Source organism: Galeopterus variegatus, unplaced genomic scaffold (assembly GCF_000696425.1).
Source record: "Galeopterus variegatus unplaced genomic scaffold, G_variegatus-3.0.2 Scaffold1, whole genome shotgun sequence".
NCBI classification, from domain to species: domain Eukaryota; kingdom Metazoa; phylum Chordata; class Mammalia; order Dermoptera; family Cynocephalidae; genus Galeopterus; species Galeopterus variegatus.
In genome coordinates this window covers 344,343-366,842 of record NW_007726112.1, presented here as the reverse complement: position 1 = coordinate 366,842, position 22,500 = coordinate 344,343, and the positions used below count along the sequence as shown (strand labels likewise).

General features: G+C 35.4%; 1 protein-coding gene across 1 annotated transcript in view; it reads right to left on the bottom strand.

Annotated features, from left to right (window-relative positions):
• Window positions 1–2,426: 2,426 nt before the first annotated feature.
• The window catches only part of FIGN (fidgetin), a 129,248-nt gene continuing 109,174 nt past the window's right edge, over window positions 2,427–22,500 (bottom strand). Inside the window, exon 3 of the mRNA XM_008575838.1 lies at window positions 2,427–6,594. Within this exon, the coding sequence (XP_008574060.1) occupies window positions 4,340–6,594 (2,255 nt within the window). The 3' untranslated portion in view covers window positions 2,427–4,339. The remainder of the gene's footprint in view (window positions 6,595–22,500) is intronic.

Here is a 22,500-nt window from a genome sequence, read left to right as displayed (position 1 = left end):
TTTTCCTGCTTTCAGTCTAATTGTCTTTGACAATTGCAGTGCCTAGTGCTACACTGCTTGTGTTGTATTTAAAAACAGGGGAAAGAGGAGAGACTTGTTCATTAAAGATGCAGTATCCCTGGTTCACACAAATGCATCTGGCAGGTTCAAAATCGAATGTCAACCAAAGGTCCTAGCAGAGTGTGAGCTTCAGTTCATGTGTTGGTTAGTCACAAGTACAGCTGGTTGTGAATTCTGAAATACTAATAGCTCCATGTTTGCTAATGTGCTTCATATAAAAATCAGCAGGTAATTTAACAACTGAAAGCTTACTTTTCAAATGGAAAAAACATGTTAAATTGTATTATGTGTATCTCTGCACATATGAAGAAAGGAAGTGAACAGTTGCTTCTGAATAATGTAAAATAAATGTTTTAAAGTTCAAATAGGTGGTGGTGAAAACAGCACACATACATACGCACACGGGTACACACACTAAGTATTTATTTATTTATATATATATATATATATTAGAACTTTAGTGGCCTCAATAATTCAACAAACTGTGTCCCCTTCATTTTGCAAAATACAGATTCCATGATCATGATACCCAATTGCTGCTAAAAATATGAGAATGCGATTTTAGAAGTATCTTTCTGCTTAGAGTTGGATACATTTCTAGAGAAAGAAATTCTAAATGCCTCTAAAACCTACTTTCCAACCCACAAATATATTTAAATTTACAAAAGCCTATATTGTAAGAATTAGTTTGGCTTTTTTTGGATGTATTCTTTTGAAAAACTGCATAGCCAAGAACTATGCAACCCATATAAATTGACCTTACTATTTTACATAGCATAGCCTCTGGATAGTTTTTATCACTTGTCCAGATGGTGTTTGGCCTATGTATTTTAGTGGAATGGTTTATTTTCTCCTTGATAGGTTTCAACTGCACAAGAAAACATTATACCCGTCTATCTGCATTTGAGTAGAATACAAACTGACTAATAGATAAACATTCTGTGTGAGAGTAAATAGCCTTAAAGTATACTGCCTTCACATTCCATTGATCGGCTCAGCCAGCAAAGTTTTCCATATTGTCACTAATGTTCTAAATATTTTGGAGAGAAGCAGGCCAGAAGTGTAGAGTATTTCTATTTGTGTCACACATAAGGTCATTATGAACTACCTCTTGAATTTCTATCGATTCTTCTACTGAAGTAGTTTCCTTCACTTCCTTTTAGTCCCTGTTAGAAATGTTATTGCAGTTGGGAAGAAGGGAATTAGGGGCTATTAAGTGGACTGGCTCAATCTGCTGGCCTGACAGTAAGGGATTTGGACTGGTTCATTACCTTACCTTCATTAGGAGCCTTCTTCAAATTCTTAGGAGTCAAAAAAGAGGCCAAGCCTATCAGGCTTCATACTGTCACTGATTGTACACATTCACTTTTGAGGATGTAGTATCCCACCCCCACCCCAACCTCCAAAATGGATGGTCAGAGAAGAGCTCATTATTAGGCTAGTCTATAGAAGAGCTCATAATGCTGCCATGCATAATCAAAGAATCATAGGAGAGCACTATCTACTCAAAGGTCAGCCTTATCTCCTCCAACAGATCTTCATTTCATAAACATGCCCAATTTCCTAAGAGATCAAATCCTAGAATGAGTCTAAATGAAAATCACACATGACTTCAGCTTCTGCCTAAATACTTGGATTTTTTGGCCACTCATATCTCAAACGAATTTTTAAGTCATTTAAAGCTAAAAGCCAATATGTATGACTTGAATTTATTTTCAGCTTTATAAATGAGTGTAAAACACAATAGTGCAGTCGTATATTTGGCATTAAGTCTTAGTAGCCACAACAAATGTGGGTCAATATTGGATTTTCCAAAGTTGTCTAAATAAGACTGGGTTTGTCAAACTTGCCAGATGCTTTCAAGTGAACACAGCATGTTGGCGGAAATGAAATGTAATGTCCAGAAGACAGAAAATAGGTCAGCACTGTGCAAAAGTAAACTTGTCAGTGAGATCAATATGAACCTATAAATTAATGTGGATATTAGAATTTCCTTACCAGGGATATGCAGGGTAGACCTGGAACATGATTGTAGCATTTATTCACTTGTGAAAAACAGAGGACATACTTCAGTATTATTTTTTGTATCCTTAATGAAAGGCACTGCTTTTTAATATGGAATACTTATATTCAAGCACAGTTTTAATTGGTAGGATATCATAATAAATTAAATTATGGTTCATTTGTTCAGTTTTTAGCAACATGAAAAATAAAAAATGGAAGTAATGATCAAGCATTATAAAATTTCAGAAATATGAAATCCCTCATTAATTTTCTCTGTGTTAAATGTTTCAGAGAATCTGACATTGTGGATGAGATCAGTAAAAAATTTTTAAGGAAAAAAAGAAATAACAGAAAGACCTTTCTTGGGACTTCTCATTGCATTTATTTAAATTTTTAAAAAATTTACATCACTTATTGAATACATAAAATGCCAGTGCTTTGCAACAGTTTTGTTACTGCATCTCTAAACTAAAAAAGGAAAGAAAAAAAAAAATACAGGAAAAATACATTCAAAAAGCCAGGCTGTTCTGCTATGCACGAGCAGTGGCTTTGGAAGGCTACAGCCTGCACTGTGACTGTTCAGAGGCATTGCCGAACATCAGCCAGCTATCAATGAAAAGTTGCACATAAAGCATTAAAGGATACAAAGAACAACTTGGTGGGAAGCAGGAGAAGAATAGGAAATTAAGAAAAACGCCACATATGCCACGGGGGGCAGGGCACAATGGACCGAGATGGAAGTAAGCATAAAGACTGATGGTTTGGAAACTAGATTTATGGGGAAAGACTGGAGAAAGCAAAGTAACATGTTTGGCAAGCTATATTGCAGCATATGTGTCCACTTACAATTTTCTACTTTACTTTTCAAGAAAAATGTAACAAAACTGAGGTAGAAATAAACACAGGAGCACTACAGCCCAGATTTCAAAAGGAGAAGCAAAATTGCACTGACAAGAGTGGAGTCAAAAAGTAGGTGAGGGGATGTAGAGGTTCTTGGTGGATACATATAAGTTGGTTGGTTGTTTTTTGTTTTTATTTGTGTGTTTGTTTGTTTTGGTTGCTATCCTCTGTATTCTATCAAACAGCACAGCAAGCCTATAAACTAGATTAGTGAATAGAATGACACCATTCCCAGCAGTTTTAAGAGAAAACTTTCAAACCACCACCACTACCATCTATGCAGTAAAAGGCAGTCATAGTTTTTAGGTACTGTGACTTTCAGGGTCTTCAAAAGGTCTTGTGGCTGACTATTCTAGACATTAACACAAACTGAATAAGTAGCTTTCCATTAACCAGTGTACCTTTTAAGAACATTTTCACTTAATTATCAAGGAGCAATGTACTAAGAACCCTTGCAGTTATCAACATAAAGAATTATTCTGCTCTGGTTAATTCCCCATAATTAGTAAAAGGACTTATTATTATTTTTTTTTAATCCTTCCATTTCTACTTTAAATTGTAAATATTCAGTTGTATCACACTTCAGTACTTTTCTGGATACATTCAAAGTAATTTTCCTTTCTATTTTCCAATTGTTGAGGTAAACATACATTATAATATAAAGTAACATTGAAGCCTATCCTATTACTCTCAGCAGTACATAGTGCTTTCAACACATTCCTTTGAGGTACTGTACAAATCACAATCGCTTTCCTGAGTTTTTGCAGACAAGAACATTAAAAGAAATGAACTGCAGAAATTAAGGTCCAGATTACCGTTACCCTGTTTTACCTGTTCTTAGCTTAATACTGCAGAACAGACAGGATTGAGGAATACTGTTGCTCTTAAAATGGCAAAAATCTGGTTTTCTGTCGTAATACAACCGTTCATCTCTTTAGTCCAATAATGTTTGAAGTTAAAGCTCTTTATATTAGCACATGCCACCAATGTAATTGTGAGGCAAACAAAAAAATAAAGCACCACTCCAGGCACTTGACAGCAACTAAATCTCGAGAACAGCAGAATGGAATCAACACACGAGGTTCATGTCCTTCTGAAATCAACACACTTGCACCTTGGCTCCTTGGTGAGTGTTGTCTAGTTTGAACTGAACTGAGCATCCACATATGCTTTCAGTCATCTGGGGCTTTCAAATCAGAAGCTCTCATTTGATGCACTTTTCCTCCAAATCTACCCTGACTCTAAAGATGTAACTTAATCGTCGTCTCCCCCAGTACCCTTTGTGATTTAAACACTACTGGAAAGGGGCTCTATTCCCTATGTAGCAGGTTTTATGTGTGTGTGCCAACATTCATTACATTTTTTAAAGAAGTTACTACTGACTGCAACCAAACATTTTGTTCCATTCAACATACATATCAAGCTCTTTTTGAGATATGCTAGGCTGAATCTTGCAGAAAGCATTTTCAAAGTCTTGATATGTAACGGGCCTCAACTGGCTGGGCATAATGGCTGAAAGGTCTGTGGCTGGCATGGCGTGGAGGGGGCCCACCGCTGCTTCCTGACACAAATGAGCCACGTCTAGTCCAGAAAAGCCTTCTGTGCGCTGGACGAGCAGTGCAAACTCCTTGTCATTGAGACAGTAATTGTGCTGTGAGAGCAGTTGTACTATTATCTGGTGCCTCGCTGTGCTGTCAGGAAGTGGGATTAAAAGTCGTTTCATGAAGTACCTCCGAAGAGATTCATCTATTTCTTCCGGTTTACTGGTGGCACAAATTACTACGATTTGGTCCTCAGCCGAAGTTAGTATAGTGTCCAGCTGCATCAGAAATTCGGTTCTCATCCGACTGACTGGACTGTGTTCTTCACTCACTTGAGAGGAGAGAAGCATGTCAATGTCACTAACAAAAATCACTGAGGGCTGGCGACACCTGGCCACAAGAAAAGAGGCATGGATAATTTTCTCTGCTTCTCCTATCCACTTGGCGACTAGTCCAGAACCAGCAATTTTGAAGAATGTGGCCCCCAGCTGACTAGCTATGCATCTGCCCAATAAAGTTTTGCCTGTTCCCCGAGGTCCAAACAAAAGGATGCTCCGAGGTAAGGCCGTCAGTCCACTGAATGCGTCTGACCTCAACACTGGCCATAAAACCTCCTCTTTAATGACAGCCTTCACCAGATCGAGACCAGCAATGTCATTCCAGTCCACTGGAGGTCCTTGGGTGATAATCTCATTGGTTACCAGGTCAATGAGGTGCGTGTCAGTATTCTTCAGTTGCTCGTCCACAGAGTGGTTGGATGAGGTAGCTGCACGGAGTCCAGGGCCTTGCATTGGGTGAGAGAGGAGCTGCCTGTGCTCGTCCCCATGCTCACTCATTACTGGCGATGTGTACTTCCCAAAGGATTCACTGGATCTTGATCCCAATGAATTTTTAGCAGTACTGTAGGAAGGAGGGGTCAGAGCCCTACTGGACTGGCTGCTGAATTTCCTTTGCTGTTCAGAGGACATTAGCTGCTTTGTTGGCTTAAATGCTAAGGATGATGTTTCAGCACTTCTGTCAAAGCCATTCCCCCGATTTGTGTTTGAAATGCTGTTGTCGGGCATCCTGTACATAGGACTCTGTGTAGATCTCTGTTGGCCATAGCTGTAATTTCCATAACTGGAGTCCATATCTCCTTGCCCTGCCATATAGAAAGCTTTTCTTTTGAGAGAACTTGCTGAACTGTTTGTCAGAGCCGAGGGTGCAATGGGTGTCAAACCATGACCCTGGTAGGTGTAGCCAGGAACAGTGGTTGGGGGCAGGGGGGTGGGAGCGGGAATTCCTGAAGGCAGGTATGCTGAAGGAGGAGGGGGTGCACCCCCGGGGCTGTACCCAGACCCTACAGCAGTCTGAGGAGGATAGCTAGCAGAGGGATAGCTATAACTGGAGAGGTTAGAAGTCCCATTGTAGCCTGGGACCAGGGCTGGTGGTGGAGGAGGTGGTGGTGGTGGCTGCAGGAGCCCAGAGCTATGCAAAGGAGATGGATGGGGTGAAGGAAGTGCAGGTGCTGGCTGGCTACTGTAAGTCGAATGCAAATATGATCCGTTGTATCCTGGGGCATATTCCTGAGATGGGAGCCCTGCATGAAGACTAGGTACAGTGTGGCTTCCACAGGTACTACTTGAATAACTAGGTTCTGTCAGGTTGCTGGCCACCCCAGGAGAGCTCCCTATACTTGCAGAGACATCTGCTGGAGGGAGGGCTGAACTGACTCCAGCTTTGCTGGCAGTGATAACATCGGGAACACAGTTCATGGGATAAACGGCTTCTGAATTCAAGGAAGGCTGCCAGGGTTCACTTTCATTTTTCCGACCATTCACTAGTCCTGATGATGCATCTGAATAGTTGCTGAGTACGGGACGGTCCACAGGACCTTCCAAAATGCCAGAATACTTCTCTGCATATTTTTTTAGTAGGTTGGATGCAGTCAGAGCAGATATGTCATCGTTCGCCCAGGCATACTGATAGGTGCGCTGCAAATGACCTCTGTAGGCTTCAACTTTATGGGCAGGAGACCGAGTAGTTGAGGTGATATCAAAGTGCTGTTCTGGCCACTGGGCATGCTCCGGCGTCCACTGCATCTTCAAGCCTAAGGATTTGGGGGGAAAAGTTAATCTACTTAGATATTTTTCAGAACTCTTAAACCTTTTCCCCCAACTTCTTTTGTTACCTATTATTTTCCATTAATGATATCCACATTACGAAGGATCTCCACAGTTTATAAAACCTATTATGATCTCTATAATAGTCCACTTTTTCAAATGGACTAAATTTCAGCTTTGTATAAAAAGCATACTGAATTACTAAAAAAATAACTCTGTAGAAGACCTAAATTTTTTTCATCTGTAGTAAGCAAATCTATTTCTGTCAAGCCCATCAAGTTACTTGCTATACCCAACACACACACAAACATATATATATATATATATATATAGATAGATATATATATATGTACACACACATTCCTGTCAAATTAGAATTCAATCACAGGTTCTTACAAAAAATATGCATACATTGTAAATATCTAGCACATGACAGTATTAACATGTACAATAGCTATCCTGTCTCTTCACATCACAGTTTCTGTTTTATATTTTAACCAATATAAAAATGAGACACAGCTGACAGATCGCATCTAGGATACCTCTCTTATTTGGTACTGAACACCTAGTTAGCACAGTATAATGCTCCCTGCGCAGAACAATATGACACAGACATAGCAGGTCATTCCATAATCCAACTCTCATCTAAAGTGGTCCACAACAGTTTCAAATCTGCTTCGTGGAGTGCAGCAAAGCAATCTCCCAGGCAGCGCTCCACCGCTTTCATCGCAAAGCCTACAACTCGGTATGAATTACAACTGGCTCCTTTCTGCCTCTCAGTTCTGTTGTTGAGTCTCTGAAAAAAAAAAACAAGCATCACTTGTCTGTCGGTCTTCTAGCATTCTCCCTTCTTCTCTTATAATCCCCCCTCCTCCATTATAGACTCCAAGGTACTAAGAGGAGAAAATATATATATATATGTGTGTGTGTGTATATATAATATATACACATACATATGTGTGCTCATCATATATATCTATACAGATATATATTCGAGAGAAAGGAAATAGGTGAAAGAGAAAATAAGAAAAGAGAGAATATGGATTCTAACTCTTCACATTTCTAGAGGAAGCCTAGTGTGGCATGAGCCCAAAGAGTAGAGAGATAACGAGATCATATGAGTAATTCTATCATCTGTTAGATTACTAATTGAAGCAAGGTGACATATAGCAAACTATAAAACAAGTATTTTCTTACTTAAGGGAAAATACTAAACAGTCAAAATCGGAGAATTGTTTAATTTTAAATTTTAAATAGATCTTAGAAATTACCTTATTTCACAAATTAGGAAACCAGGACTCAAAGAGATTTCTAATGTACCCTTGAGGTCTCACATACAGTTTGTTACAGAAGAGGACTGGAACTCTGCTCCCATATTTCCCAGTGCTGACTCATCCCATTCTCATCTCTGCTTGGTTTGAACATTTCCTATTCTGGTACAGCTATATTAAGCAGGCTTCCTTAATCTCTTTTGTATTACCCAAAGTGAATTTTGCAAACTTTCTTGTGCCCTCTGGCAGAGATTCCTTGACAAGGAAGCCTGGTCTAAATGAAGCATCTGTGGCATTAGCTCCCTTCTGAATTACCACAGTCTATTTTGACAGCTTCCACCCCCTTCTGTTCTCCTCCCCCAACCCCTTTAGCTCTTCATTGCCTTACTCTGGGGCTTCTGACATGGCCAGCTTTGACTTACTGAGCTAAACTGAACATAGCACACAGTTTGGTAACAGAATGGTATGTTGATTCCCTTCTGACTCCCTCTTCCTTGTTTGCAAAACCACTGCATCAGACACTGGAAGTTAATTAGCAGGATGATGCTGTGCTAATTGTGTTAATTTACAAGGTTTTAGTCAAAGAGAATCATGCCAGGGCTGGCACTGCTGTCAAGCTTCCGACTTAATGATTAAGAAATACTGAAAACAAGGTGGGAAGGATTGCAGTAATTACACAATAAATGAATAAAGCAACAGGATTCATTTGCAAATATATTTTACTGCAGTTGTACTCATTTGCATTTGGATTTTTAAAAGGAACCATGTAGATACTCATTTGCAAATCACAAACTCAGTTAAATTAAGCCTGAATGCTGCACAGTATAACTTAACTTATATATATGTAAAAATACTGGTATATGTAATATATTCTTTCCTCACTATCCCAAATCTTCTTTTTTCTGTTTTAAAACTCTATATATTTTGAAAAATCTCATCAAATTGGAAAACAATATTATAAAATCCTAAAAGTGCAGCTTGCATCAATTCATTCAAAGAAACTCTGTGGATGAGTTCTAGGAAGAACTAAAGTGATATTCTTAATTGTTTCCGCTTTCTCAACATTACTTTTTAAGGGGGAAGAAAACACACCACAAAATAGGTGAAATGACCGAAACCACACTTAAAGTGGAAAAAATGCAATTTTAATGAAGCAGCATTTCAGGAATCATACTTTCATTAAATTCAACTGGAAATTATTAAGAGCAAATCATCAGGAACCAATCACAAGTAATCAGTATCTAAATTCTTCTAATGTCATGGGATTTACTCCAAGCTTTATAAAAAGGAGAGAATATTAATGTGACTGTAATGTAGAACTGTCTAAAAGATCAATAAATTCGTTAGTCCTATAAATTATTTCTAAAGAATTTCTATTAGGATTTTTTTCTTTGAAAGATTATCAAAATACAGAGCAAATAAGAACACATATGCTATGAATAGCAATTTGATTAGATTGTTACATAAGAAACGTGAGTAAATGTCTTGAATTAAGACATAATTGAGAAATAATTTAGAAGTCACAGGCAATGGAATTTGCCACAACACACACAAACACACAAACACACACAAGTAAAAGGGCATGGCTTCCTTTTAGTTAGCTGAGCTAAGCCATGGTTGTCATTAGTTAACAAACATACAAAACAAACAAGATTCTAAAAAAAATACTGTATACTCTTTTAGAAAAATAAAACTGAAATGAAAACTAAATGAAATTTAGACTTAGAATAATTATTTTTTAAAAAAGCAGAAGTGGGAACTCTCCACTTGTATTGGCTTAAATAATGTTTTCTTGTAAATTAATTATTTATAAAAAACCTGCAAAAATGTTTAATAAGTTACAATCACTGTAAAAGACAGGAGTGTACAGTTTAAATAAAATAGATTGTCCATTTTCTCTATTTCTACGTAGCTTAACTCTAGCAAAACTAGTTAAATTTTGTGGATTTCTATTTCATCTGAAATTAAGCAAAGGTCCTATCTATAAAAATTATTTCTTTGGAACAACTACTGGATACACCATTGCCTTTTGATTCTCATGCTATTTTGGGGTGTGTTTACCAAGATATTCGAAAGTTTATTTATTAATGCACACTAAATAGCAATAAACCTAGTGGGGCTGCAAAAGGCAAGACTGAATTTTGATTAACTTTAATGGAACAGAATTGTTCACATCCCCCGAAATGTAAGAATTTATCCAGTACTTTGAAATCATTAATGTTATTTGAAAGCATAAGTTAATAGCTAACCATAAACTAGGTCTTAATATTAGTAGGAACTGAAGAAGCCAGTGTTCAGATTGTCCTGGCCTTGGGAACACAAAGAGCCTATTCATTGGTTTCTTGAATTTTAACACTAATTGGAAGTAATACCAAGCTTGTTTTTGTTGTTGTTGTGTGTTGTTGTTGTTCTGTTTATCGGTGGTTCTGATGTGAAATGGAAAAAAAAAAAAAAAGCAGAGTCATGTTTTTTGAACAAAAAATCATGTTCCATTTTATCGTATTGCTGTTATCTGTGAGTGGGATGAGGCACATTTGTGTCACTTAACTGGGCACCCAAATAATGACATGGATTTCAAAAACAGATTTCTTATGGTTTCTCTTCAGAACATGAAGAGGAAAATCTCAGAAACAATACTATTTTGACATTATTAGAAACATGACTCCAGAACAAGAATTCTCACTGTTGTTTGAAAACAGTGTAAATAGATACAGTAAAAATTTAGAAAACAGGAGAAGAAAAATAGTTCTTAAAGATAATGGAAGAATTGTTCTAAAACAACAATTTTTATTTTTGAAAGGGTCAGGAATACAGCTGGAATATTTTACAATGCAATGTGTTTGTTTTAAAAATAAGTAATAAATAGAAAATTGCTTTTACGATAATTTAGCATAAGTGTTACCAGGGAATGACAGATACTACAATAAATATCTGAGCATTTTGTTCTCATGTTATTGTTATAGGATGAATTTATATATATATATATATATATATATATAAATGAGTAGGTTTATATTTCCCATATAAATGAACAGTTTGGATAACATTTGCCATTCTTATCATTAATGACCATTTTATGACTTAGGTTTAATTACTAAATAGTTATGGCCTTGTTTTACCTCTTCAATTTCACTCTTTAACTAGTTTTGAAACAAAATAACTGTAGCTTCTTCTAAGATTCTGCCACAGCTTCAAAATTATAAAGAAACAGTTATATATAGAAAATGAAGGGTACAAAAACAATTTTCAGAATGCACGGAACTTCGATATAAAAGACTGTGTTTTCTAGAATCTACATTTAGTATATATTCCTGGAAATGTTAATAGAAATTAATATTTCCAGGTATATTACCCCATCCCTAATATCCGTATGCTACCCATCAGGTCTAACAAAACTGCTCTCTTCTACCATGCTCCCACAGGATAATTCTGGCTGCTAGGGACCCTACCTTCATTTGTAGGTTTTTTTCAGACTTCCTAAGGGCAGGCACCTGAGGCAAACACCTGCAGGCATAGTGGGTTGCTTGCTCTGGGATAGCTGCATAGTGCTCATATAGGCCTGCACAACAACATTACTGTACCTATTACATTCCTTTGGGCTACCGTAACTCTGAACCTTTCATTATTATTTTTTTAATATTTTAAGAAATTTAATATGATATTTAGCAAGGTTCACTCTGGAAAACAATCACTACTGGGGTAAATATAGCAAAGTAATTATAATAGTTTACAGCAACAGATTCATCATCATCTCTTAGGTCAGAAATGACAAAACTAATGTATAGAGCATTCAAAATTTCAAGTAGAGAGTAGCAAATTCACAAGGTAAGAATATAGGTTTATTCAGCAAAGAGCCTTCTGAGAGAGGAACCACAAACCTTCTGGTACTGAAAACTGGGCCTGTGCGATATCCAAATATAATTCCTCAAGGCAGTGATGACTAAATGAAATGTTTGAGGAGACTAAGCAGCATTCTCCTTGTGTCTACACGTCCTCGTAAGCCAAGAGGCCAACACAGCAAGTATTATTTGCACTAACCCATTTGATTTGGAAACTTCTCAGCCCATTTCCTGATAATTCCAAGCCTTAAAATATGATGTCAGATCTAAAGTAAGATCTATAGTAAGAGGAAAAGTGAGGGGAAGAAGCACTGAAATTACACATTCTCGTTAATCTATCTAATTTGATTCCATCTTTAGAGCACCAAAATTTTAGAAGTCCTTTATAAGCTGAATGGGCTAGAGGGACTGCCATATTTAAACAACAAATTGAAGGCCCATTATGTGCAAAGCTTTGTGGTTCAATGCTAAGAAGTTATATCAAGGATATCTGTTGGTTTACAAGGTGATGAAAGCTTTTCAGCTTTCTGCCTTCATCATAATTTCACATTATAAACTCTCTAAAATTAGACTCTTTCATTTTCGAGGTTGACAGAGCTTTAAAATAACATGGTCTAATCGAGACAGCCTCACTTGCAATTTGATATTTCACTTACTATGGTGTCCTCTGGGGTTGGATACTATTTACATAACACAGTATTTTATTTGGAGCCATTGCTAGATTGTTGGAATAGAATAGAACTGAAGAAACATAAAGAAGGTTCTAGAATTTTGTTTGAAGAATGAAAATTCCAGGCTTTAGAATCAGTCCCCTGGCATTGCTTATTGTGTCATCACTTAGTTGTTCTAATCTTGGTTAAGCCACTTAAGCACAGATACTTTTCTCAGCTATAAAATGTGGATGATAATGTTATCATCCTCCTTATTGGATTGCTATTAAGATTGCCTAAAATAATAATATTTTGTGAAAATATTTTCTAACTATGGACTGCTACACAAATATTTATTATTATCCTTTTATTTTTAAAAATCCAAAGATGCATTAAATACAAAACAGAACAACACCAGTTAGACAGAAAAAAAGTAAAGTCACTCCCAGAATTTATAAACCAGTATTTCTTCAACCTCAGGACAGTTGCCGAAAAGGAAATTTTTCAGTGGGAATGTTGGTCATGAGAAAGGTATAGAAATTATTTCACACTCAGGAAAACACAGAGCATGATCGCCTCAATCAAAAAGATGTTAAAAATTTGAAATGTTTTCATAGTATTTTATTTGTTTTTAATGTTATTTGTAAACTCAGTGTTTTAGAGACCAACACTTAGAAACAAAGTACTTAGACGTTTGATACCAGATAAGAATGATCTCAAAACTTGCAGTCTCAAAATAAGATATTCTAATTATATAACTTAATACTGTCTACTGATTTTTCTCTCTAAATCACACTTTCACACCTCGTGACTTCAAATTATAATACATTGTGCAGCAAATCCCCTTCCCCCCATTTCCACCTTATTTACATAAAGCAATTCTTTTTAACAATCATGAAGGCATTTCTGGCTAGATAGTCCTCAGCAAATGTAATTCAGGTACTTCACCCTTTAACAGAGAAATTGCAACCTCACAGCCTGAGGGCAGCACACAGTCTGCAACTGTGTTTTCCTGAGCAGCACAGGGCTTTAATCACTCAACTTAATATATATATTTAAAAAAAAACATACTCCCATATTTCCCATTTTTAAGAAAGCTAAGAAATCTTACACACTCATTCTTGCCTGGCAATAGTTGGCTGAATCTGAGGGTTGGCTCCCTCCTTTGGACATTGCATACCCTTTCCACTTTGTCATGGTGCCCCTATTGCCTATATAACATCAAGTATTTTTCTGGTATCTGCCTAGTCACATAGGCATTTGAATTTATGACTTCCCTCTAAAGCTTCAAGCTCTAGTTTTTCACTAAAGTACGTTTTCTAGAAACTAGCAAGTATACTGCTATAAATTTTTTTAAAAGATGTGATCATTTAGAAGACAATTTTTCCAAATACTATCTTTATAAGAGGGCATCCCTGCTCTCTTAACCAGAGCACAGGAAAAATAATTGATAATTTTCTTGATTCAGTGTCATTAGTTCAACCATGTGGAATGAAGGATAATGCTATACCAAAAAAATTGGTCCCAGATTGCTGTTTCAATCTTGCTCCCTCTGCTCTGATTTTCAGGTATTATTGCTTGTTATTTTCCATATATCCATCTCTACCGTTCGTAACGGTCCTTTGAATATGGTATAGGTTTTGATCCCACAAACCAAAGATTAATTTAATAGTAAAGCATCTCCTATTAAACAATTACATGAGCTTTAGAACAACTCTTGAAAAATTGTCTAAGCTACTCCAAATTTATGTTTCTTATTTCTTACAGAAAGTTGATGGGTGGATGGTATCTGGGTTACTGGTAGATATTGTTCCATATGTCATCACTTTGAGCTTAGTAAGAGCCTGTGTTCAATGTTATGGGCACCATGACTTGCTATTTATTAGATAGTATTTACCCTGTCCTTAAATTAAATTTGTGAGTAGCTTATGATCTGAATTAGTTTCCCTAAAATGTATTAAATTTTATTCACAGCAAAAAAAATCCCCTCATCAAAACATGACCAAATGTGACAATGACTATTTTGCCAGTATCTTGTACTGAGGATGAAATTTGGTATGCATGGGTCTCATTATTTTTAGTATGCAAGACATATATAAGAAGATGGCTCGTATTTATGAGGATGAATGCATAAGCACTTATGCAAAACAAATTACTGATGAAATATCACTTTTAGACCACTGAACTTATATTCACTATATCATCAGTATAGACACAATATCACTTAAAGTAACACAAGAAATCATGATCATAATTCAAGTAAGTACTTTTTTTTTTCCTATGGGAGTCCTAAAATTTCCAATACTTAAAGTATACATGTGAACATATAATTACACACACACACACATAAATCGACGTAGCTTAAAATTATAATTTAGATTGATTTTGGGGGAGGTGGGGGAGGTTTTTTAAATGTTTCTGTTTAAAAATTTTTGAATAATAATCTGAAACCAAGTAAAAAAAACAGTGTCCAAAACTCATACATCCTATGGCGAGTAATGCAGAAGAACATATGACTATGCATATGAACACAACTTAAAAAATATAAATAGATCATATTCTGAATCTTATTATTTAGTGTCAGGTATCATCAACTATTGCAAGGGAAAGAGTCTGAGGTAAAAAAGACTGATTTTTTCATATTGAGACAAATGATTTTTGTTTATGCTACCTCTCTGAGTTTTAGACAATATAATCAGTTTAAATATAACCTTTAAAGTTGTTACTTTATGGCAATTCATTTTTCATGCCATCTCTTCCCTTTTTCCGTTTATGTTCTTCAATCTATTAAGGCCATCTACCCTTCCCCTTATTTCTTTTTGTCATATAAAGATCGTCAGGACATACCACATATGTCCATAGGGACTGCTAGGGCTAATGAATATGTATGTTCTGTGTCACAATGGAGCATTCCCCTTGTTCTGAAGTATCAACCCTCTTATGTGTGTAAATAACAGGTGAGCTGTAGCATGCAGGGATAAATGGGGTTAACACAACCTGAGAGCCCCATGCGAGATTCATAGTATTCAGCCTACATGATTGACCCAGAAAGAGAAATCCAAATGCCTGGATTTCCTAAGTGTTTTGAATCTTTATTTTTAAAAAGGACTTTGCAGAGATAATAATTACCATTATCCTAAAAGTCTAAGGTTATTCGAGTTGATTCTCAAGATACTCTTTTGCCATATAAAAATACATGTGCACTTTTAATTATCACAGACCTGGCATAGTACCAATTATGACATAGCTGGTTTATTTCCTCAATCACAACCTTAAAATGTTATATCAACCATTATGTGCACATACAGCTATTTGTAAATAGTTTTTGCATGTGTGTATTCTGTTTCAAGTATCTAAATGCAAAGCTCAATTCAGTTATATTTAAACTGAACTCTGTTCATTTTTGCCCAACACACCAAGCTGAGAAGGGTCAATACACAAATTCAGAATCTCCCAAACCCCACGACCTTGCATAAAATGAAATTTGCATTCATCCTCTTTTCTATGTTACTCTGGAACCTTACTCTAAAAGACAGTTTACATAAAACAAAATAGATAAATAAGGCTGCTTATTTAAATTGAGGGCTCGCTCATTTAATTAGACAAAGGAGTAAGAATCTTATTTATGGATTAAGTATCAACTCTTCAACCATTCTCCTTAAAAATTCTTTGCTTTATGTGACTCTAAAGTGTGCAAAGCCCAGACAAAATTTGTTTAGGTTGTTTATGCATTTTTCTCTTTTTGGCAATTCATGCATTAATTTTTAATACAATAGCAAAATAGTGTCTTGGACTTTGAAAAAAATATTCTATAGTCAGATTGGATGACATAGTGCATTAATTCAGTGTCCTTCACTCTTGGGACCTGTGTATAATTTAGTCCAGTCTGAAGAAATAACTTTGATTTGAAGGCAGTGGAAAAAGCTACATATGAAATGAGTTGTGGTAGGTTTAGTGTTGTTTTTTCCATATAAGATGACTTCGGAAGATAAACTCCTTTAGAACACAAAAAACACAGTCCAGGATTAAAAGTGAAGTGTTCTTAGCAACAACAGTAGTTTCCTCACCTCTACATTCTCCCCACCCTGCCCCATTCTACAGTCTGGTGAAATAAATCTGAGCTTTGATTTCCAGATAAACTGAACATTGTTAAAGTACAGTGGGAATGACAGTCATTAGCGCTGTTGGCTCGTCCATTCGTAAAAACAAAGAATGCTCATAATGAGACAAGCAGGAGAGGATATCAGCATCTTCAAAGGAAGTGGCATTTCCTGTCCTGTAGGGGGTGCCCAAAAACATAATCCATGGGAAAATTGTAACAGTAGGAAGGACTACAAGTAAAGAAATTGTTTCTTCAGATCCCATCTTAATTGCATCCTCTGTGACAATATTTAACTGCATAATTTCATCCACTGTTATAATGGACAATGCCATTATGTTAAAAAAAAAAGGTTTAGGCTTTCACTGAATTAAATAAAAATGGCTGATCTAGTGTTATGGGTATGAATCAATGAACTACAGATCCCCCTTCTTTTGTTTATAATTATCCAATTAATTCAATCCAATTCTCTTCAGTTATAAACAAACATGTCCTACTTTGTCTTTATTATGCAGTTAAAAATAAAGTTGCTCTCAATATTGTTTTCAATAGAGTTAAAAGATACATGGACTCTACTTCTATACAGTCGAAACTATTATAAAATTTTACACTTCTTATTGATGATTATGGTTATTTTACTGGCCTCCTTAGTTATGGATAAGTACCAGCGCTTGCTAATAATTTTAGGGAAAAGAGAGATTATCTAAAATATTATTTTACCTAGTCACATTTTTAAATTAGCAGATAATTTGAAAGAAATTTAATTTAAAATTTGCTAGTGTTACTTGCTTACATTAAAAGAGTAAATAAGTCAACTCTCCCTGCTACCTTTTCAAATTGCTATCCTATTCATAGCATACAGATTTCCTAAGCAACAGGACAAGCAAAATGTATCTACAAGCATGCAGGTAATACAGATAGGCTACACAAAAGATCAAATCTAGGCGTCTCTATATGTGTCTGTATAAACGTATGTAGTTGTGGAAAAGAAATAGAGAAAGTAGGGGAAAGAATGATGAAAAGAAGAAAAAGAGAATTTTTAAGTTGATTTTATCCTAAAAATGATCTATGCTTGACTAGCCTTATTATTAATAAAGAGTAATTATTATACATAAAATTTTAAGTAATCAATTATTAATAATCTCAGAATTCAAAGCACATTTGAAATTATCTAATTAACATGTTGCACATCATATTTTTATCAAAAATCAGCATTACTTAAGGTTTTTTTAGCTATGTATTATTTGTGACTTAAACAAAGTCAAATCCTTTTTAAAAATTCCATGTTTATAAAACTGAAAGTCTTATTTGTGATCTCAAAATATACAATGAACATTCATGTCCTTAATTGAGTTTCAGTATTAATTTTTGGAAAGGTCTGAGTTTGCATGAAAAACAAATAATAACTTTAAAATACATAATTAGGTTATATAGGAAAGCACCCTAACTGTTACTTTAGAATTATTTTTGTATTTTCTATACAATATTTTTTTTTTAGTTTTTAAACAGAATAGACAATTAATAAAATTAATAATGAATCACAGGTCTAAAAGTACATTCCTGCTCTTTGAACTGACCTACCTGTAACTGATCTCTGTTTATCTTTTTAAAAGCATCAGAATGACTATGAAAATACTATAATTTCGTTTATATTTTACTTTCAGTCTTCTGCCCATTACCATTATATGATCACTTAGCTAACTTGTGAAGATTTTCAGGTGAGAATGTGCCCTCCTTTTATTTAGTGCTTCTACATCCAGCCATTGTTTTAATATTTTATTTTAGAAATTATTTTATTCCGTTCTATGTCAAATGATACTGTACAAAGAATCTACTCAAAAAATATAGCATAAAATAGTGGATTGCATGCCTGGCCATACCTCCAAGAAGCATTACAATGATACTAGAGTACCTAAATGACAGCAATGACAGCTTAATCACTTAAAGGCCTTTTACATTAACAGTTTTTTTGTTTTGTTTTGTTTTGTTTCAATTCATGGAATAATATTCAGGCATGGTTTAATAAGAGTTTAGCTATTAAATACAGCTAAATAACGTATTTTTTAAAAATATCAAAATCAAGTTTGGTATCACAAACATTCCTTACACTTTCTGAAGTATCAGTGCACATTCATAAAGCTTTGCTTCTTTTATTTTTTCCCAATATATGCATTAAAAAAATTTAGTCTGAGGGCCGGCCCGTGGCTCACTCGGGAGAGTGCGGTGCTGATAACACCAAGGCCACGGGTTCGGATCCTATATAGGGATGGCCGGTTGGCTCACTAGCTGAGCATGGTGTTGACAACACCAAGCCAAGGGTTGAGATCCCCTTACCGGTCATCTTTAAAAAAAAAAAAAAAAAAAAAAAATTTAGTCTGAGAATTAGCATGCATAGTCCAACAACTTCCTGTATCATTATGATTTTAAGTCAAAGATCCACGTAAAAAAAAAATTTAAAGATGAGAGCATATTAATCTGGAAAATAACCTCCACAAACTAAATAGGAATGAATCACTTTTAGGTCTCCACCTCATTTATAGCTTTATATTCCTAAGATGAAGGGGGGTGGGGGAAAGAGAGAAACTAAAGTGACCTCATTTAGACATATTAGTCAAGACAGGCTTTGCTGTTTTTAAGCAAACATGATTGTGACTCCACTTTGTCCATCCAGCTTTCCATGTGTAAATTGGATGATGACTTGGACAATTCTTTCTTCATTAGTGAGCTGTGGAAAGGAAATACAGAGGTAGCTTTTTCTTTTTTAAACTCTGCAGTGTCTTGTAGCTAGATTCAAAAGCATCAAGGAAAGATATTATATATATATATATATATATAAAATACACACACATGTTTCTTTTTCTAGACAAGCTGTCGTAATTGAAATGAAGTCTAATCAGACTCATTACTGTTTTCAGCAATTTGCACCACCAAAGATGCTTATTAGGTAACTGTGTTTAATAAACCACTCTTTAGAAAAATACCAGTAATGAGCTCTTAACGGCAATCTTTAGCGTGAATGTAATGTGAAAAGTGTTCCTAGCACTGAATAGATTTTCACATTTAGTAGTGTCATAATTAAGCTCCATGAATTGGTTGCTGTGATGTTAGATTTATTGCAATAATCTTATGTTTTTTTTCTGTTTTAAATATACTTGGAAATACAGTCATCTTCTATTAGAGTTGGATTATATTCATTGTACAGCAAATTTTACACTAGTGCCAACCTGGTCAAAAGGTTTTTCAACTGAGGATTTGTTAACAAATAATAACCAAGGACTTTATAACTGAAAACTGAGATTAGCTATCAAGGCTTTTCTCATCAGCACCCCCACACTTTCCCTACAAATCATTTGATTATATATGAAAAGATATCCCAGATATAAATAGAATGTGATCACTAAGAGGAAAAATGGCATTTCTATCACTAAGTTAAAACACAGGAAAAAATGGACATTTTGAAAGGAATATTTATAGAAATGTTGACCTTTTATAATAGCAGATATAAAACTATATTGCTTCATTATATATTGTTCTTAAAAATGTGAATACCATTTTCTTTCTTTTTTGTAGCACTATTTACAAGCTCTTAACATTAAAGGACAGTATTGTGGATATGTATTATTTATATGCACTAAGGGTGGTCATGAGAGTTAGTTAGGTAAAGGGAAAAAAGGACACCTCTAAGGACAGGAATTATTTCCATGAAAGATAATGCATGTGCTAAGTTAAGTATATATACAGGGGTATCAAAAAGCTCATGGAAAGATTTGTATTATATTTTAATTCTATTTTTCCGTGAACTTTTTGATGAACCCTCATATCTACAGAATCTATATTGATTATTCCATTAGTACTGTATATTCTGAGGTATATCCTTATATAAAAAATAATTATATAGAAGGGATTGAAAATGGTTTTTTTTGAAAACATCTAAATAAGACTTACAAAAAGCTTGTCAGCTTGTAGTCATGAAAATGAAACCTCTCACCTGATAAGAAAAATATCTTCACCTTGCTAAAAGCAAGCCAAAAGATGACACAATCAGTTTTGAAATGAGATACTGGGCATTCTGGAATAGTTCCACAAAGATAATCAATGAATGAAAAAGTACAAAAAGTAACAGGGGACCGGAACCAAGAGTTTATACCCATTCATAATAAAATGTTAACAAGGATTTTGTTACTGAATGATTCCTCTCCCAGTGAAATCTCTGTTTCTTCTAACCTCAAGCTTCATGACTCCTAATTGGTGCCAATAAGCCTCCATAACTGTTTTCAGCTTTCTGAATCAATAGGGCTATGAGAATAGAGACTGTCAAATTAATGACTTGTATCATCTGATTTTGCAGAATGCAGTTCTTTGCATTACAAAGTAGAGAAGAAACCCCATTCTCTTGTGAATTTTTAGAGCTTTCAGATCAAAATATCTTCTTGTTTCTTTAAGTCTTGAATTCGTATTCAGAACCAGTAAAGAAAAATAACAGTGCATAAAACTACTGGAAAACCTGTATCCTGCATCTTTAAATGACTCAAAGTTAGACTGTTAAAAAACAAGACAAAAAACTAAGAAAGAGTCCCCTTCAGTACCTTTGGAATGCCTTCTCATAAGCTTGAATAACTTCATTTATGAATGTTTTATAAAAGAGAATGCATGTTTTATGTTTGCTTTTATTACAAAAGCTAAGAGGCTCCAAGATGTCAAATAATAGTAATAATAATAATAATAATGAACAAGAATCACTTTTTTGGTGAGTTTTCAAAATGACTTTCCATAATGATGAAGCTGTAGTTTTAATGATGAATTTTAATTAGGAATTGAATACCTAGTTAATAGACATTTCATCAGGATCTAACCCTGGGTTACAGAAGTTTGTCAGAATTTACCTTGGTCTTAATTTCTAACTCGAGAAAGACAAGCTCAGGAGGATGGATATAAGCATAGATAAGATTCTAGGGCAAAGAGTAAATAGCATGTAAACACACATTATCATGTAAATCAAGCTATGAGTCAACTGGGCATAATGAAATGGTAGCGCTAATGGGGGGCCATGCTAATCTGGTGAGACTTTTTGGACAAGGTGGATTTTATACTTCAGCTTTTTTACATACCACTTAGAAATAGGTCTAAAGATGAAGAGAATATACTTAAGTAATGTACTTAAGGTTGCTCGTTAGGGTTCATTAATCCTTGAAATTTTCAAGGACCTTCAATACCTGGTATCAACCTTACCATTCTCACCCCTACTCAATTTCATCACTTGTCATATTCCTGAGCTAAAAGCGTAAAGCAAATATCCTTCCATGTATTTTCATGAAACAAACAAACAAACTAACAGGCAAACCAAAATGAAACCTGAAAATTCAATATGTTTTACTTAGGTCTTAAATTATTTCAGGCTTACTCCCCACTCCCTAGCTCCCTTTTGGGCTCTGGTATGTGAGGCAGTGAGTTATTTCCTTTCCTTCCCTCCTTTCTTCCTGTTTTCAAGTTTGTCAATTATGAGAAAATAGGTTAAAGAGAAAATATATTGTAAGTCTCAAAATCAGAATCCTAAAAAAAAAAGCATCCTTAAATCTCTGAATCTTGATAGCTTTTACTGTCACTAGGAAAAAAAAAAATGGGACAGTTGGCTAAACTATTTAAAATATAATAAGCTTCATGCTCTATTAACATCTAAGTGCCCAACTCCTGTCCTAATTGCTAGGGAATATAGGTTGCTGCCCTGATGGAATTTATAGTCCATTTTTAGGGGAGATTTATCAAAGAAAAGATTTAGTTCTAAATCTGGCAGGGAAAGGTGGCTATATAGATGAGTTAATAGTTGAGGTATATCTTGAAAGCTGAATAGAATTTCACCAGTTAGAATAGAGAGAGATGAGGGCCGGCCCGGTGGCGCACTGGATAGTGCGCCGCTTGGGAAGCACGGCGGCGCTCCCGCCCGAGGGTTCGGATCCCACATACAGACCGGTTCCCGCTCACTGGCTGAGTGAGGCGCGGGGGCCGCACCGGGGGTTGCAAGCCCGCTGTCTGTTTC